This window comes from Strix aluco, chromosome 3 (genome assembly GCF_031877795.1).
Source record: "Strix aluco isolate bStrAlu1 chromosome 3, bStrAlu1.hap1, whole genome shotgun sequence".
Classification (NCBI taxonomy): domain Eukaryota; kingdom Metazoa; phylum Chordata; class Aves; order Strigiformes; family Strigidae; genus Strix; species Strix aluco.
Window position 1 is genome coordinate 81,877,672 of NC_133933.1, and position 20,142 is coordinate 81,897,813.

General features: G+C 35.5%; 1 protein-coding gene across 2 annotated transcripts in view; it reads left to right on the forward strand.

The window, feature by feature from the left end:
* Window positions 1–20,142, forward strand: part of SEC63 (SEC63 homolog, protein translocation regulator) — a 65,140-nt gene that overhangs the window by 34,934 nt on the left and 10,064 nt on the right. For both annotated transcript variants that reach the window (XM_074819397.1, XM_074819396.1), the window contains exons 8-14: window positions 1,136–1,244; window positions 3,792–3,886; window positions 6,987–7,119; window positions 8,258–8,350; window positions 14,846–15,000; window positions 16,740–16,887; window positions 18,661–18,743. In XM_074819397.1, the coding sequence (XP_074675498.1) occupies window positions 1,136–1,244; window positions 3,792–3,886; window positions 6,987–7,119; window positions 8,258–8,350; window positions 14,846–15,000; window positions 16,740–16,887; window positions 18,661–18,743 (816 nt within the window). The remainder of the gene's footprint in view (window positions 1–1,135; window positions 1,245–3,791; window positions 3,887–6,986; window positions 7,120–8,257; window positions 8,351–14,845; window positions 15,001–16,739; window positions 16,888–18,660; window positions 18,744–20,142) is intronic.

Below are 20,142 nucleotides of genomic sequence, written 5' to 3' on the forward strand. Positions count from 1 at the left end.
ATTTGGACTGGCTATAGTAATATTTTTCTTCCAGTACCTATACTTAGACAAAAATTTGATAGCTATGGGATTACATTCTAAATTTTTCTGCAGAAAAACTTGAAAAAAAGTTGTGTACTGTTTTGTGTCAGGGTTCATCTATTCATGGAAGAATCAAACCTGATTTGTTTTAAAAAAATAGTTTTGGGGAGCCAGTCCTAGAGCATTTCCCAAATAATTAAGTAAATTGCAGAGTTCTTGCTGTAGTAGGGGAATTTACACTGTTGCCCATGAAATTAATAGTAGTAAGCATCACTTACTACTTTACTGCTTGTTACTTTTCATTTGTGATAAACTTTCCAGTAAATTGAGATTATCTTGGATGGTTTTTATCTCATGTTAGTGAACTTTGCTTACAAGGAGGAGTTTAATGAACAGACTGCAGTTTATAACCCAGCACACCATTTTTCTTAAAATATGTTATACAGTACAATCACTGTACAGTGAGTTTCATAATTTGAAGTCACTGGTGTAATGCTAATAAGGGAATTAGTGGAGTGTTTCTGAAGGTTTTGAAAACTTTTTCTGTCAACCTTAAGGCATATGACTTAATTCTGAAAATTTGCAGCAAGGGTGCTGGATCATCTCCAGGTTCCCCTTCTGAAAAGCGGTTTCTGATTAGGTGACTTAAGAAAATTTGCAGAAGATAATTTATAATGAAGGAAATCTCTTATTTTGTTCTTGGTTTGCCTAAACTGAATTTGATTTGAATGCTGTGTTGCACAGTAAGGAGTAACCATGTATATAGGAAGTGGTAAATCCAGTAGATTTACTATTTAGTGGATTCACTAAAACAACACCAAAAATAAATGAAGCAGTGTATATGTGCTTGTGTTGGGGGGAATTCTCTAGACTAGAGATCATTTAAAAACTTTTAGCATCAGATTGTCTCAGATGAATATATTGGTGTGCTTTTAAAATTTGTCAGCAAATATTTTTTGTTTCCCTCTCCTTTCTGAAATTCGGTTGACTTCAACAATAGGTAAAATCAGTTGCGCTGAGTTACTTGGTTGTGAACAGTCATGAGGTGATCCAGCATAGCTCTTGCGGTGCTTCATCATAGCTGATGTCAGTTTGTTCTTGTTAAATGTCTCAGGGTTCCTGGTGGTACCGATCAATACGATACAGCGGAGATCAGATTCTCATTCGGACAACTCAAATATATACATATTTTGTCTATAAAACACGGAACATGGACATGAAACGTAAGTAAAAGGCATCTTGAAATGTTAATGTGTTCATCTGGAAATGTCAATCTACTGATGTTAAAACGCTTCTGCTTTATAAGCCTTTGTTAGGTTAAAATAACATTTCTGTTCCTTTAGAGTGTTTTTAAAAACTACATTTTGTTGCAGGTGGAGAGTACTCTGTAAGAAGATTTAAGTATTTGGGAGAGGGTGTTATACAGATCTAAATTTGTCTGTCTATACATTAAAAAAAATATATATTGCATGTTGGGAAAAACATGCTGACCTGCCTCTAGTCCTGAGTTACCCTGTGGCCACTAGGAGCACAGCCTCTATCTGTGTGTTTTCTTCTGTTAGTGTAACAAAGTAGGCTTTGGGAATTTTCTAGGGGCTGTCATAAAATTTTTATATCACTGAAGAATGAAATAGTATTTCTGGTTCTCTATTCTTACTTCTGTTATAGTTATGTTAGAGCTAAATTTGCTAAATTTGTTATAGCTATAACTTATGTATAGTTATGTTATAGCTAGATTTCTGTTTAAAAATTTTGCTCCCTATCAATTTCATGTTACTTTGTTACTAGTTTATATTTTAATGTACTTATTTTCTAGTGCTTACTTTTAAACCCCCTTTTTTCTGGGGAAATCTGTAGATGCATTATCTTGGTGCAGAATTGGGTTTTTCAGTTTAGAGGCTGGTATGGGCCTGAAGAATTCTAGACTGGATTTTACTAGATTGCATGCTCAGAGTGATTGAAAAGCAGAATAAATGGGAAAAAAAAAAAAAAACTCTGAAAAAGATTCATAATTATATTCTCTTCCTCCTTTGAACTGCACTGTTCAGATTTAGATTTGCTGGAAGATTGCTGGAAGTATCTGCTCTCGATACATCCCTTTCCTACTGAACAGAAATCCTTTGCAGATAATCCAAGAGGTCGAGGAGATAAGAGTATGGAAATACATTCACTTTCTAGTCACAACACACATGGATTTATGTGTGCGGGATTGATTCAGACCAGTTTGTGCTTTCTATGTTGTCATTCTCGTATGCTTTTTCCCCTTTCTCAAGAGGTAGGTGAGAAAGGAGGAATGGGAGCGTAGGTACGACTTCTTTAGAAGTTCAGGGAGACCACTGCAAACCTGGTCTCTTCTTTCTCCAAACTTCTTGTCAACAGTAGATGATTTCACATTGAACCTTGCTCGGAACCATAGCTTTGAGACTTGCTTTGTCTCTTCTCCTACAGATTGGTTAAAAAGTTAACCCTAAGTTTAAGTGGCCTTATTTAAGGACTTAACACAGGCCGTCCTGGGGTCAGAGGCAGATAATTTTTTTCCAATGAGGTATGTTGTGCAATGTGAATGAAAAATGAGGTGCAGCTGAGGTGGCTTAAACAAACCAGACAGTGATCATGTATGGTTTTTGCCTGGTTGTGAATTCCACAGTGGTGAGGTACCAGTGCCAAAACGCAAGGCTTAAACCTGGGCAAATGTAATCAGACTGGGCTAGGGAAATGGTGAGACAAATCTGCATGACTTGCCTTGTTTTAGATGTGTTTTTAGGCTTCAGAACAAATGAGGTTTTTTAAACTTCCTTTCCTGAAGATCCACAGTTGTTGGCCTTAAATAATAGGGAAGTATTTATAGTTGTCTGAAACTGATATCCTCTGCTCAGGAAGTACATAGATAATTAAGAACGGAAATGAAAATTGATGCTCAGGGAACTTGACTAATTGTTAGTAGGTGGAGTTCATTGAGCACTGCAAGTAGGCAAAAATAACTTTGACTTGCTCAGAAGAGAACTTGCTCAAAACTTAAGAATGAAGCTTGAGTAACTATTGCTGAAAGTTATTTTTAACTGGAGCAAATGATGGGGTGAGCTTTCTTTTATTGTCTGTGGCTGAGGGGTCTGTTATGTTCATGAGCAGAAAGCTCATAATGGGGCTGAAATACTGTGATGTGTACCTCTCTTCTTAACTACACAACAGGATATTTTGAGGTAGTACGGATTTTCTTAATCACATTAGGAAAAGAGCAGCCCATCATCTTCATGGGATTTGTTTGCAGGGGTATTTACTGAGCTGTTTTTCTGATAATTAAAAGAATGTTTTTGGGGTGAATTTTCAATGCTGATTGAATAGAAAATTGAGTTGAAATTTTATCCTTCCTGCCTCCCCCACCAGTACACACATTGTGGTGCCACTGCAGGCACATGAATTGCTGAGAGGAATGTTTTTGTGAGCATGCAGAAGTAGTCAAACTGCTGTGGAGTGATGTCTGCCAGTCCTAAAGAAGCCTAACTATGTTTCTGTGAAGACACTGAGTCTGATGCTGGACTTGATGCCATGCAAAATGGAGCACTGAGTGATCTATTTCGGGCCAGGCATTGGTTCTTGCCTCCTTTGCCCTGTGGCAGTAGTAACTGATCCACTAAATAGAGAACATGGATATTCATGGTTGTTGGGAGAAGAGTGGGAATAAGTTTTATGGCTGAGGGTTCTGAAGAAATCACTCAGTGGAATAAGATGTTGTTGACATTTTGTCTGTCTGCCTCCAATTGTCTTTGCAGGGCTTATTATGGTTTTAGCAGGGGCATCTGAATTTGATCCTCAGTACAATAAAGATGCTACGAGCAGACCAGCAGATAACATTCAGATACCACAGGTTAGTTATATCAAGAGTTGTTTTATAAATAACTGACCCCTTCGAGAAAAGAGGTCAATGGTGCTTCTAGGTGACCAGCTGATAGAATTCAAGTTCTCAAGGCATTACTTTTGTTGAGATGCAACTGTCTCTCTTCAGAAATAGAAATTAGAAGCTAGACTTGATTTAATTTTTTTCAAAAGAAAAGGTAACCTTAATTGGTGATAATACTTAGCTTAAATGGAATCAGTTTAGTATATAGCCTACTGGCTTGGTTGGGTTTTTGGGAAGGGGGGTGAACTGAATAGGGAATTGGAGTGTCAGTCCTTATAAATTTTGAGTATTGATATAAGGAGGTGTTTGCCACAGAATAAAGCTCTTTAAAATAATTAACAGAGATCTGGTTAAATATGTTAATACGGAAATAAAATTATCTGATGTCTGAATTAATAATCTCTTTAAATATTATAAAGATTCCTCCGTGAATGTCAGTTCCCCTCTGGTTGCCTTTATTTTCATTTCCACTTAGTCTTCCCAACAGAAATGCCATAATGCATACTGTGGCTAATAATTATTGCTAGCAGAGTTTTAGGAAGTCTTATTTATCAGAAACTAACACTTTGGTTTTAAGAAGTTTAAAACACAGTATACAAAATGCTCCAATGAAAATGTTTTGAGTTTGCAAAACGAGGGGGGATAATCTCACAGATTTGAACTTTGTATGCACACAATTGAATTTTCAAGTTATAAACACACTTTCCATGTCCTAAAATATAAAGAAAATGGACTGAGATACCCCTTTACTTAATTGTCTTTGTCTCTTTTACAAATTCTTTATTATCTTGTGGACTTTGAAGTGAAGGAGCTGGAACTGTGGTTAGGTGATGTTTTTCAGCAGGCATTGTGCTTGAGACCACATCACGGAAAGATCACCTTGATCATCAGTTCTTCTCTGGTGCTGTTGCAAGCATTGGCATTGTGCAATCCCTTTATGTTTACATTGGCTTCTTTATTTAAAAAGCAGTCAAGCCTCCTGTAACCATTATCCTACTGAGAAGCTGTTCCAGAACTTGCTGTTCTAGTGGGTTAGGAGTCTTGTTTGTGACCAACTTACATCCATGTTTTTTGCCATCATTATTCTTGAGTCTAAATGATTCTTGCTGCATGTATCCTTAATGCATTTATAGACAGAAGCAACAGCCCATTTGTTCTCTTTTTGTCTTCATCTTGCTAAACTAGAAAAGCTGCTGTCTTTTAATCCTCTCATCCTACGTGTTGAATAGGGTACTCTCCCCAGTTGATGTATTTCTAAATTTTACATTACTTTTTTTGTCTGCTCAGAATTGTGCACAGTATTCCATGTCAATTCTTAGCAGTGACTTAGTTGATGGCACTGCTATTCCTGTATTTCTGCAGGGAATAACTTTCAGCATACTGTTTTCCACAGCTGTTTCATATGGTTTAATACAACTAGTGTGGGATTGCTGTTTTCTGGATTTCTCATGTCTTGTATTCCCGTTTTCCAGCTAACAAGCTCCCATCTTCGAGCTGCAGTTCTTGTTAGTATGCAAGTGCATGACCTTGCATTTCATACTACTGGATTTTGTTCCATTTCTAAAGCTGCAGTCATCAGTGTCATCTGTGGTTTTTTCTTAGTATATGGCAGTATAAGTCTCAAAAGCATTGGTACAGCAGGATATTGCTAACAATTTTTGTTAGTGTCTCCTGCTTTTTGAGCCATGATAATTGTTCCCATTTTTCACTGTTTTATCATAAAAAGAATTGATACTTTTTCTAAAAGTTCTCTTATCAAAGTTTTAGTTGTCTTGGTCTGGTGTTATACCAGGATGTGTTTATAAGGAACTTCTTGCTAGAAAATCTTTTTTTTTAAAGTGTAGGGAAAGGCTGGTCAAAGGTCAGTGCAGCCTGACTGTTGATAGCCTAACTTCCCTTTGTGTCTGGAGATTTCGGAACCTCAGTCTCTCCTCGGGTGACTTGTTGACCTAAAAAGGGCCATGTATTGATTCTTAGAAACTATGAGCTTCTGTTACTCAGCTTTGCAGCCTCTCCCTCCAGGGTCTTCAGCAAATTCAGGTGAGAGACACCTGTTTGAATTGTGCATCTTGGTCTAGTCAGGATCAAGATGGGTCATCCTGAATATGTCTTATGAGGAGCAGCTGAGGGAACTGGGATTGTTTAGTCTAGAGAAGAGGAGGCTGAGGGGGAGACCTCATCGCTCTCTGCAACTACCTGAAAGGAGGTTGCAGAGAGCTGGGGATGAGTCTCTTTAACCAAGTAACAAGCGATAGAACAAGAAGTAATGGTCTCAAGCTGCGCCAGGGAAGGTTTAGACTGGATATTAGGAAGCATTTCTTTACGGAACGGGTTGTTAGGTGTTGGAATGGGCTGCCCAGGGCAGTGGTGGAGTCCCCATCCCTGGAGGTGTTTAAGAGGTGGGTTGACATAGCTCTTAGGGATATGGTGTAGTTGAGAATGGTCAGTGTTAGATTAATGATTAGACTAGATGATTTTCAAGGTCTTTTCCAACCTAGATGATTCTGTGATTCTGAATAAAGAATACCACACTTTTTTCAAGTTGGTGCTTTTTATAAGTAATATTTAATCTTCAGCCTACCAGGGAGTTCAGGCTTATAACCCTCCTTCTTGTGATACTTTAGATGATTTCTGAGGAAGTTGGCTAGGTCTTGGATGGCTGAAAGGTCTCAGGATAATGCTGCTGTTAGTGCGTATTGAGCTTAATATAAATACCTTAGAAATATGTTTGATTGTAGTAAACCTTGGCCATAAATCAGATTTTTAATATTTATCTATCAATACAAATTTACTAATGCTATTCAAGGCAAATTTCTTGTGTGCAAATCTTTACTTTCCCCCCTCACCCCCACATTGAAACAAGGCATTTAAAGATACTTTTTGAATTCTTGGAGCTGGGTTATGAATAAAAATGGCTAATGTTCATCTGAACAGAACTTTACAGGGAAATGTTACTTAAAAGCTTGCTTTTGTGAATGTAACCTTTTTCCTTGTAAACTGTTCTGCTTCTGTATTTGTTTTTCTTTAGCACCGAAATAGATATTTGAATTTAACTATTTTATTTTAGCTAATCAGAGAAATTGGTGGCATAAATTTGAAGAAGAATGAGCCTCCGCTCACCTGCCCTTACAGCCTGAAAGCCAGAGTTCTGCTGTTGACTCATCTTGCCAGGATGAAAGTTCCTGAGGTCCTTGAAGAAGGTAATGGCTTCTCCCCTAATTGGATATTGTTGGAAACAGAGCATCATATTGCATGCTACACTACTTATAAACATACTTTTTGTCCATTAAAGAGTTGCATGGATCTCTGCTCAGTAGCAGTGTACTTAGTTTTTCAACTTTAATGACTCTCTAAAACATTTACTTATCATTTTCTCATTCTCTTGATAGCCCTGTAATACTAATATCCTAGTTTTCAATGCTCTTTGGCTGCAAATGTGACTTGCATCAATTTTTTTCTTTGTTGTAGAATATAAAGTTAAACATGTGAAGTGTATTTGCTTTTCAGAGTAAAGAAATCCAAGATAGCGTAATATTTTTCTCTCTAACATTTCCATTGATGGTTATTTTTGGAGTTTTTTTGCCCCCCACTATGTAAAGCAAGGGTGACAAGATTAGAACTTTAAAATTGTGTTTTGCAATTTATCATACTTGTAAATATACAAACTGAAATGTTTCTAAATGCAGTTCTTAAGTTTCAGCCTTGAAGCTCATGGTTTCTTAGGCTGACCAGCAAACTTGAGATGTTCTATATTTTAATACAAATGAAAAAAAAAATGAACCAGCTAAGCAAACAATGAAGATGCTCTGGTTCAAATTTTTGAGTTTGTTTCAAAACAAAAATTACCAGTTTTAAATAGCCACTAAAAATAACTCCTCTTCCTTGCCACTTAGTTACTGTTTGTACTTATAACTTTACAGATCTGTATTCAAAAGTAGTTAGTACTTTACAAATAATGTTTTTCCCAAAATTGGGGTTTCACTTAAAATTAAAAATCCTTCTTTTAACCTGTTATTACCTGGAAAATTGATGCTATTTTAATAAGACTGGTAAATAGTCTGTGCCATCCTGTTGCTTTTTTTAGATGGATCTAGGAAGTACCTCTTCATTTGGTGTGGAAGCTGTTTGTCTGGTACACAAAATTTGTGTTCCCTCTTACTGTTTGCTTTTTCCTGTTTTATTAGGGAATGGATGTGTCAATGTGAATAAAGAGGTATTTTTAATAATACAAGAATGAATAGAAATGAAGACTGCACCATTAAATGTCCAGTTCATGTAAACTGTCCCCTTTTTTCCTAATAGAAGTGCAGCATAATTACAGCCAGTTATATCTTGCAGATCAGCAGTTTATCCTGAAAAAGAGTCCTGCACTACTTCAAGAAATGATTAATGTGATCTGCCAACTAATAATAATGGCTCGAAGCCGAGAAGGTAAGAAAAGAAACTGTATAATTAAAACTAATAAATATGATTCTTCATTGCAATATTTCATAAAGTCTTTGGTTCTTGTGGGAAACTTAACCTGTGATATTTAGAAATGCCTAAACGTGCTTTTGCTCTTTTCACTGTAATGAGAGAGCTCTCAGTTTTGAAGATTGAAATGCTGCAGCTTCCACCAAGCCCTACTCTGAAATCTTGAGTGTCTGTGTTCACCTTTTAATTTTTGCAAATAAAAGTTTCTCCTTAAAGGCAATTGAAAATCGTTTCTTAAAGTTCTGGTCCATTTCTGGTAGCAAAGCACTTAGTATAAGACACATTGATATCTGTCTTTTAATTTGCGCTTTCACAGTTCTTCCTCTTCTGTTAGGAGTGTAATTTGTGTTTTGACTCATTTCTTTGCTGCCATTTCTTTGTTTGTGTTGCTTGTATTTCTCTGTGTTTTGGTTCCTATGCTGTTGAGCCTGTTATGTAGGGGTTTTTTCCTGAATTTGTAGTGGCAGGTGCTTTACCATAATTGCTATAGAAATTACAATTTAATTGAAATGCAATATTTAAGCTTCTTTATTTTTACTGTAAAAAGGCAATTACACCAAAGATGGCTGCTTGCAGTGTAAAGAACCAAATATTGCAACAAATATAGGCAATGGGCAAGGCAATTTTTTTTTATGCCAAACTGGGGACCATTTTACTTGCAGTCAAATAATACTCATTGGTTCATTTTGACTAGACCAAAACTCCTTTAACAAGCAGTGGTAGCCTACTAACAGGAGTGGTTTGAGGGAATGCTTTCCCAGCACTATTGCAAGTGGTGCTTGAAACTGTGCTCCATAACCAAATAAAGTACGAGAAAGGGGATGTGACCAGATAAAGCTGTTGCGTGCTGGCTTACATGTCCTATTTTAGAAAGGTGTATTGGTTAAGTATGCTTCTATTTCTCTTTTAAACCCTGTCTTTACTAGTCTGCAAGACTGCTGGGAAGAAAACTTAAAATCTGAAAAGAAACAGTAGTCATATTTTTCATTGTAGAAGTAATCTTCACCTAACATTAGATTATATTTATTAATGAGTACCATATTAAGAGCTCAGCTGTGGATAGATACTGGATGAGTTTTTGTGAATATTCTCCAGACTAGCACTGTAATTAAATTGCAAAGATATCTCCAGTATAGATTTAAGATGAGGAAACTAATGCTGTGAAACTTTTTAATAGTTTAATAATTTACTTCATAACTAGATAGGTAGCAGTTTAGGAAGTGTTGCGGGGGGGTTGTTTCTTTTTGTTTTGTTTTTTTTTGTTTGTTTGTTTTGAAGTTTTGATGGCTCAGCAGGACCAAGTCCACATATTATGGCTAATTATGAAAAGTGCTTGAGTGAAGACATCTTTTTACTTGTTTATAAGCCCTTGCATATGCCAAATATAGGTGTGTCTATTTTTTTAGTCTGCACAGGTTTTTTTTATAAAAATACTTCAGACCTCTAGAAGATGTCCTTTAAGATGGCCTATGTATATATTAGTCAACTAGCAAATTCTTGTTTTCACTTGTGCAAAATGAAACCAAAATCATACAGCCAGAAGCTTTTTTTATGCAACAGAACTGAAATTCTTTGAAAAATGAAAAGCACCTATAGCTCTTCTTGTGAAAGCTGAAATAAGATACTTAAAGTACATGATATAGTTTACAACTTGAATGACCTCCAAGTAGCTGTATTCTCCTCTAATTCTGTATGTACATGGAGATACCTTTTTAAATTTGACAGTAAGATGATTACTTAAAGTTGCAGTGTACTTAAACTGCTTTTGAAGTTTCAGAAAATTTAGGTTTTAGCTTAAATTAAAAAAACTCAAACAGTATTTTGGAAGACAATAGTGTTAACTAATTTTGCATTTGCATGTGAAATGGAAGTGATGGTTATTAAAAAAACAAACCTAAATAACCTCTGCTACTAACAATTTCTGGATGTTTTCATGATCCCTGCCAACCTCAATGAGTCTGTGAAGGTGGATGAGAAATTATAGTTGTCATGATGTATGATAGAAGTTACTTCATAGATTTAGAAAAACTCATAAAGTAGAAGTGTATCACAGGTATAGTTCAGGATTTGTTTGGTATTTCTTTAGCAGGTTTTCTCAAAATTATTTCCAAAGCTTTAAAATATCAGTATTCAGAAATTTGTACCAAACATTTCCTCTCACTTCCATGCCAGTGCTCTCAGCACACGCATTAAAGGGAAGGTAATACTGAACAGCTGCCCATCAAGCCAACAATAATGAGTTTGAGGAGTTGAAAGTAAACCATTTCAGAATTTTGGTCTTTGATCTGAAGGAAAATCACCATTTTTGCTATTTATCATTTAGCAACTTCAAAATTTGCCCTATTTTTGATGACCGTATATATAGAGACAGTTTTGCCCCCCTACTGATTATTGTTGGGAAACAACTGGAAACTGAAAAGGTGTCATTGTTTTTTGTTTGGGGTTTTTTTGACATGTGTAAAATTGAAGTTAGATACTGACATTTTTGAGACTGTTTTGTTTGAGTATTTGCCATCATAACATAATTTTAAGTAGCTTAAAACTTAACTACAGATGTTTCTGGGGATAGTTGTAATTTTTGCTCAAATCAGCCTTGGCACGGTACATAAAACTACCATATGCTATGATTAGCCATAGATGTTCAGCAGTCCTGATCTGTGAAAACACAGTGATGATGGCATGTGTTAATATTATCTAAAGAAGTATTTTGGTGACGAATCTTATTTTGTGAAACCTAAATTGATGGTGGGATGAGGAGTCTCATTTTGCACTGCACTCATTTATATCTTTCAAATATCACAAATTATTATTAGCTTAAAAATATCTGTAACCATTTATGCATACTTTGTAGATGAATCTTCAGAATCTTGGCACTTTGTTTTCCTATTTAATTTAAAAAATGCCCATATAGCATTCAAGTATTGGTCCAGTATCAGCTGTCCTTGAAGGAGATGCAGGAAAGACTGAGAAACACTAAGGACAGCACATCACAGAATGAGATTTATGAAGTTCTGCTGTCTGAGCCTTTGCAGGGACAAGCATCCTGCCTTCCCAGACAGCAGAAAGTGGTACCTCCGGCTGCTTATGTATCGCCATAGAAGCCATGGACACTGTCTTTCTTATCAAGCCCCATTAGAAACAGGATGTTGTGAAGGAATGCGCGTAGGTTTGGCATAAAAATCGTTTAATCATGGTTGCTTCTTAGTTTTTAACAGAGCTATCATTCTTTGCAGATGAGTTTAGATTTGTTACTGTTTGGATTTGTTATCTGCAAAGAACAGTTTTAATTTGCTTTCATAAAAGCAAAATTGATAGTATTAATTTTGATCCAGTCAGTTTTTAGTTACTGCTAAGCTTTTTCCAGCCTGGTGGAAAATGTGGCAATTGTGAGCTATCTTTGGATAAAATACTCTCTTGAAGATTTATTCTCTTGCCTGATTTCCACATAGTCTGTGGAAGGAGACTTTCTTTTTACAAGCAGCTTTTTGAAAATACGCTTTGCTCTGTGGCATCCCTTGCTTGAATACATTATTTTGTGACTATTAACTGGTAGCTGGTAATCAGCGGGTCTAAACTATCTTGATAGCTTCTTTGACATCATCCTTAAGTATCATAAGTAGATAGCTGCCCTGCCAAGTAGGAATGCTTGCTGCCAAAAACATGGAATGTGCTCTTGTAACTGTCTGCAGAAAGGTTAGGCATCAGTTCAGCTGTCCAGTCAAAGGGCATTTCTTAATTCAGGTTGGAAGCTGCAGTGTAATGTAGAAGTTGTGGTTTGACCCAGGTGTATACCATTCCTTCACAAGCAACAATGATTTGCATTTAAATGTGTGATTGACTACTTTAATGTCATATGTTTTGAATGACTTTATGACCTTAGATTAAAGGTCGTCTTGTCTTGTGCACTTTGACAAGCAGAAGCTGTCAAAATATGTGCAGTAATGACATTCATTTTATGGCGAGGGCAGTTGGGTGGTGTTGAAAACTTTACTGTCTCTTCTCAAATCTACTCTTGGGGAATAGAAAGTCCTGTGTTATTGTCAGGAAACCAAAATAATATTCTCCGACTTTGTTAAAATACTTTTCTACTGTCATATGGTTGATGAGTCAATGCTTTAAGGAAGAGAAGAATTTCTATTCTGACTAGTACCCCGTGGTCTTGAAACTCTAGGTGAATTTCCTGCAAAAGCCGGTTTGTCAGAGAATATTTAGGATTCTTTTATTAACTTGGTTTGCGGTGTGGTTTTTTTTAAATTTAAAAAATTCTTTGACTTTCTTTAGCAGCAGCCAGAAAAATTGAAAGGGGAGGTGGGAGATGGGTAAGATGAAAAGTAAATTTTATGCTACTTAGTTGGGAGATTTAGTCTTTCCATTCTTTTTATTTTTTTGAAAGGTAGAAGTTACATCTTTGTTACTTATCAGTATATCTAGCTGTATAGTTCCATTCATGTTGTGTTTTTCTCTTTGCATTGTGTATAATCTTCACAGTATTTATTAATATACTGGCCTAAAAAAAAAGTCCTGCCATGTAATTTGATTTAATAGTAGATTATGTTTATAGCTTGATGTAATTAGTGAAGAAACAGGCCATTTGAAGGGAAGGGGCAGGTGGAGCAGAGGTGACAGTGATCTTTCATGTGCATTTAACATGCCGTAGTAGCTGCTTATAAATTTGCAGCAAGGTAATGGCATAAAGAAAGGAGAAAACATACTGAAGACACCAAATTTGGGTTTTTTGGGGTCAGATTTATTACCTTTTCATATTTCCTCTGTAAAAGGTTTTAAAATTAAATTAAACTTGCTTTTTATCAAAATATGTGGCCATTGACACTTAAAATAAACATCAGCAATATTGGCTTTAGTACCCTTTTGGTCAGGTGCAGGTTACAGCCTTTCTGCCTTCTCAGACAGGTGTAAGTAAAGCTGCTTTTATCCAGATCTGTAACTGCCTTGATAGTGTGATAAACTTGGTCAGAGCCCTAGCAGAGTGGGCATATTCCTTCTGGCCATCTGTCTAATCAGTCTGGAAGATGCCTCTGTGCCCCTGTTGTAGTGTCCCAAATATACCAATACCAGCTGAATATGTCCACACCAAATACATGCATTTGTATACATATGTATTTGTGTATATACACACAGAGATATTTGTATTCACACTTATTTTTATGTTTATATGCAGAATATACCTGTAACAGTCAAGGTAATCAAAGGTTGATTGTTTCTCAGAAGGTTTTAAAGTATAGGAAAATACATATACTGATTCTTAAATAAAATGACAGGCAGCATAAATTACAGGTGCCTTCTGTAACACATCTTTAAAATTGCCTTCCGTTCTTTCCTATGCCACATGTGAGTTTAGAAAAAGATTTGAGCAGCTTAAATTCCTCTTGGCTCTCTGAAGAGATTCTAACTTATTTTTCTGTTTCACGGTAAAGTATATATAGAACGACCCAAACATTGCCAATTCTGGACTTGCAGCAACACTTGAGCTGCAGGGGATTTCTGAAATGAGTTTTCTAAACACGGTTTTCAGAAGTCTTATTTATGAATGGATGGTTGTCTAACAAAGTTAAACCGCAATATGTGGAAACCTGTCTGCTTTGCTTTTTCATTCTTTGCAGACGTGATGAAGAGTATTAAATGACTATTTCTTTTTTTAAAAAAAAATTGCTCTGTTGTGGTTAAGACTGTCTCCTTGTCTATCTTATAATTGTTTTAATTATGTAGAATGTATACCTTTTTGTACTTTAAAATATTAAAGAAATTATAGGTAATTTCTAAAAAAAAAGTCAAATAGGTGTTTGCCTAGACACCCCTTTTAACCTTTAGGTTTACTTACAAAAGCCATGCCTTTGATATTTTTAGAGCTATTCTTACTGCCTTCTAACATAATATACATACTCTGCTTAGCTTCAGTTATGCCTACAGTTTTTTCTTGGATGTAATAGGCTATCTTTATGTTCATCTCTGAAGATGAAAATCTTATAAATAATGTGTTGTAAAAGATTAATGTTTAATGATAAACTATATTTAATGATACTCTTACAAAGTAAACACGTTATACACAGACACATAAAATATACAAATTTAAACAAGTTGGTTTTGATGTTGCTTTTTAAAAAAACTTAAATGGTGGAGTTTTTGTCTGTAATAATTGCAAAGATACGTTGTGCTGTTATTCCCTGAGACAGTGTTAGATGGAAGTCTTTCCCTTTCTTAGTGTTCAGCTGTGGTAGCCTGAACAGAGGGAAGAAAATGTCTGCTGAGCTATGTGACTGCAGTGAGAGTAAAAAGGCTGCTTGGTTAATTATGCTGAATATTTTAAGATGCCTCTTTCTTTTGCTTGGTTGGCTGAAAACAAGGTTTTCTGTAGTCTGTAATACAAGTATGCATTGTAAAAGTGTAAGAAGGAAAGAAATTAAAGATTATGTCATCTGTTACATTCTCCCCAAGAAAGGGAGTTCCGTGCTCCATCTTTGGGATCTTTGGAAAATTGCATGAAGCTTTCCCAGATGACTGTCCAGGGACTTCAGCAGTTCAAGTCTCCCCTTTTGCAGCTGCCTCACATCGAAGAGGACAATCTTAGGCGAGTCTCCAATCATAAAAAGGTATAAAACTACAAATGGTACTTGGTAACTTCTTAAAACACTTTCTGTTACTGCTTTCACCTATTTGCCTACAAGGAGGCAAAGTTATGAATTAACTAATTGAATAAAAATATCTGGAATTCAGTACAATACTTCCTAGATGATCTGTGTGCTTTTTGTTTCTTTAAAGTCCATCTCAGTTAGGAGGTGGGAATTAAGATCAGAGATCTGGTAAGTGTAAAAGAGTATAAAAGATCAGTCTACGTTGACCTCACATATGGAAGAAACAATTTCTTGCTTATTACAGAGTATTCTATTTAATATATTTTCAGAATGTGGCTGGAATATCCTGCTGGGACTTTTTTTGGCTTGTTTGACTTTCTATCAATCTAGTTTGATAGAAAATATATTTGGAAGGTAGCATAGAGGAGTTGATAAAAGGAAACAAAAATCGATTACTGTGGGAGGTATTTCAGGTTTTGTGATCCCTTATGTAAAAGCTCTTGGTATGTAGTTGTAGTTGGATAAGTGTTGGTGTTTGTAGAGTTTAAGGACAAAAAAGAATAGTCTTTTCTGAATACCTGCATACGTTTCTTCACTCTGTTTCACTCGCTGTCTCTGTAGTCTCTGTATTCAAACCTGCTTGCTTGTTTGACTGTAGTATATCTTCTGGGAATGCCTGGTTAGAAACAAGCAGTTATCTTCCAGTAGAAGCTGTTGACTTTTCTGATAGTCTTATTACAATGGTTAATTTAGATCAATCTTAAAAATATCCTGTTTATTTAGTGGAAGTTTTGTTTAGCTTTAACTACAGCTTTAGGGGGTGTTTAAATGCTTCTGTGTTAGTTTGAAGATAAAGAATTCTTAAGTACTGCATTTTTTTTAATCCCCTTTGAAGATGCTTGTTTATCAAATAGTCAAATAGTCTTTTCCTTTGGATGAAGTAAAAGAATCATTCTCTTACAGGTATCATCAAACACTTCCTTTTCTTAATCCAGGCCTAAACTACAGGGAGCTACAAAAAAATACACAGTTTTAGATGTATTTTTTGACATGTGCAGTGTAACTGAGTACAAAAATCAAGAATTTGGCTATGTCATAGTCCCGCCTGTCCCTCTTCTGAAAGAGGGAAGAGACCAGTTTATCAGGCTTGTTTGTACAGGATTCCTATGCACTGAGCACTTGAAAAATACAGTCCCCTAGAGTGGAGGTATGATGGCTCTACCTGGATACATGAAACTGGTTTTAATAAAATATGTACATTTATAATAGTGAGGTAATCGGGTATTCAGACAAATCTGTGTGTGTGTTTTATCCTTTTAGCTCTGCTCTGCAAATCTTAAAAGGAGTGGTTTTAGATTTGTTTGCAGTTCAGTATGGAAAAAAAAAGTAACTTGTACTTAATTGTTCCTGCTAATATAAATGTCAAAGCACGGAAGTACTCTTATCTAAGTAAAGAACTCGATTAGTAAGATTTCTTGGCTCAGCTTTCTGAAAAAGGTGGATGAAATAATAGTTTTATAAGAAATGTATCCAGTGGTGACATACTAGGGAACACACCAATGGTCAAAGCAGTACTATTTAGTAGGTTTGAATGCAACATCTTTGTTTTATTGTTTCTCAAAACATATACTTGCTAGTTTCCTAAAGTATGCTTTTTTTAAAAAAGAACAAATCAAATGGTGTGTATCTATTCTATTATCAAGAATTTGTGGACTGCTACCATGTGACTTAATTTTTTAATTTTTTTTTAAATTCAGTATAAAATCAAAAGTATTCAGGATTTGGTGAGTTTGAAAGGTTCTGATCGTCGCAATTTACTGCACTTCCTAGAAGATAAGAAATATGATGAAGTTATGGCTGTCCTTGGCAGCTTTCCGCATGTCACTATGGATATAAAACCACAGGGTGAGTGGGAGGTCCTTTTGTTCTGTATATGTCACTCTTCTGACATTTTGATAGTCTGTTGGCAGTAAGATTTTGGAGGACGCTGAAAAATGACTCTGTTATTTATGTGGCCTGGAAATTACATACTTTTTTGAGTGGCGGGCTCTTGTACGTGAGATTTATAGTCTGAGGAGATAAAGTACATTGAAACATTTCACAGATTCCCAAGCCAGCAGTAGTTTCTCCTACAAGAATTTATCTGATATTTCATCTGTTGATTTAATATTTCATGAGCAATGTGGAATTCTGGTGAAATACCACTTTTATTAGCTATCTTAAAAAGTTGTGCTTATTCCAGAATTTATGTTTGACTTACTTCAGCATGGAGAGTCCTTTGTGAGATTTTGAATTGGAGACCCTGATGACTAAATATTCATGGGTTCCTTTGTGATAATCCTTGTATAGTTTTTATATCTGGCAGAATTTGTCCATGCTATGCTTAGCTACCTTTTGTGTGTACTGTTTCAATGAATGTATAATGCTCTTCCTCTCTGAAGATTAGGTATATTGTTAAGCAGTTCCTGTTAGGCAGCCTGTCAGTGGAAAGTGAATTGGTTCTGTGGTCTCCTTTCCTTTGTAGAAAAATCTGTGCTAGTAAATGTGAGATATTTGAAAGGTTATTCTAATACTTGTTTCTAATTTATATTGTTAGTTACTGTGGTTACAGTGATCAAATTCAGAATGTGGTGTGTTCTGTTTGGGTAGCCTAATTTGTAATTTGGCTATGCATAGTCCTCTGAGAGAAGCAAATATTTAATGGTACCTGTTAAGGAAGCAAATGTCTGTTAATCTTGGTATTTCTAAATGTTGTTTATGCGTTTTTTTAAAAAGAAACAAACAAAAGACTTGTTGTAGCACAGGATTGTACACAGTCCTGTTAATCTGTTTAAGATTCAGTCTTGGAGTATCTTCCTGTATTTTGGCAAGCAACCTTTTTCTGCCTGTAGTTTCATTTGTCACACAACTGTACTCCGGTGTGGTATGGAGGATTAAACAATGCATATGCTTTTCTGTTTAGCTCAGTATTACCATTATATATATGTAAAACTAGTGAATAGTAAAATAGTAAAACTGTTTTTTTGGGGGGTGGTGGGAGAAACCATAAACTTTCTACACTGGGATAACTCTATTCCTCCCCAACCTGGGACATTCGCCAGTTCATAGATTGGAGATATAAACTCCTCAGTGGCTTTCCTATGGGTTTTATGTTTGATGTTTTAGTTAAAATAATCATTGCTGTTCTTTTATTTTCCTTTGCCTTCTACTTAAAAAAAAAAAGAATTAAATGCATGATTGTTAATGTGGCATTGAAATTGAGTTGTTAATCATATGAAAGTCAGGAAAATCAAAGTTATGATTCCCAGAACAAATATAACAGGGTCCCTTTGGTCATGTGTGGTATTTCATGTTTCTGAAGTTTTATTCTTTAATATATAATGCACAATATTACAGAGTTATGGTTCCCACAGCAGTTATAACTTTGAATTTTCTAACTTTCATGCAATTAAAATTTCAAACTCAATGTTGCTGTTTTATAGTTTGCTGAATTACCAGCCCTGATCGTGAAAGTATATTTGAGGTTGTAAGAGACTTATTTAATAAAATTTTGAAATTATTTTTTGTTAAAAATTCTGGAATTGTATGCTTATATTTAGACATAGCAGAAACAATGTTTAATGGAAACAAAGGCTTTAAAGAAGTTTAATAAATGTGTTGCTTTTCTTTTTACACTAGTTTTGGATGACGAAGACAGCAACAATATTACAGTAGGTTCTCTTGTCACTGTTCTGGTTACACTAACAAGACAGACCATGGCAGTAAGTATTAAGAATACTTGTTCTTTCAGGGTAACTGCAAGTATGTGCTAATAAACAGGCATTCTTCTTTGCAAGCTAACATAGTATATTGTAAATATATCTGTAAAATTAAGATTTGAAATTGAGAACTTGTGCTCTTAATCCTCCCTTATGTTTTTGTTTCTGAATGAGAAAGTTTTCCTGGAATCAAACCAAAGTTCAGTCTGACCCATTACAGTTGTCTAGGGAACAGTAAAAGAATATGGCAAGCGATACTGCCCTGAGGTTTGTACGTCAGGAAAAGACACATTCAGAAACTTAGTTCTTGAACTAGAATAAAGTATTCACTCAAGTCCTTGGGACAGTGTTTGATTTCACTTTATGTGGGCTCATAATGTTACAAATCTCTTGGGTGTTTTAGATGCTTTTATGAAAGAAACTCAGTCCAACAGAATGCAGAATATACATAACTTAATATAAAGGAAGTAGACCAGTGGCACATGAAGAAAATGGACTGCTGAATGGGTAGCAATGTGGCATAACCAAAATAATACTATACCCTAGTAGTTAAACTTCTGACTTGTGCTTGTTTTTTAGCTTGAAAACCAGTAGTGACTTTCTTTGAACAAAAAACTTAAGGTACAGAAACTAAACAAACTAAACCTGAGAAAGTCTACGGTGTTAACTTTTGCATCTGTATTATTCAGGTAATTGTCTATGTAAACAGAACGTCTGAGTTATGCCTCTAAGGCAAGGCATACAAGCATGAGTACTACAGCTGAGGATCAGAGTAGCCATTGAGGCCAGTTCAGCAGAAAGCAGTCTGTATATGTAGCAGTTCAGCAGAAACCAGTCTGTATATATAAGTACCGTGTGTTCATGCTATGGAATTTCAGAATGCATCATCTCAATAGCTGAGGCTGTAGTAGGTAGAAAGTAAAAGCACTGTATCACTATGCTGGATCTTAAAAATGAAGCAAACTGAAAATTGTGAGTATATTGAACTGTACTTGGAAATTAAAACATCTGACAGCATATAGAAAATTCATTTAAGATGTTTTCTGTGTGAACTCCACTAGGCAGTCTGGCATTGAAATACATGACCTAAAAACTAGAGCTGGCCTTTTATATGATGCCTTTTTTGTGGCAGTATCTCGTATTTGCCATCTTTATATAAAGACAGCTCCTTATGACTGATTTTTAAATGGCTTACAGTATGTTTTGAAGAAAGAAATGCATGAAAAAATCCCATCTGCATAGAGATGTTCTAGTCTACATAATACTAACATTGTGTTTCGTCTTAACGTTTCATATTTCTGGTTTGATTTGTTGTCCTGTGTCCCTGAGTAGCAGTGCAGCTGTTGAAGTTTTTAATGCTCTGGCAACTGGAGCAGAATTTGTATTTTACTACTGCTTGCTT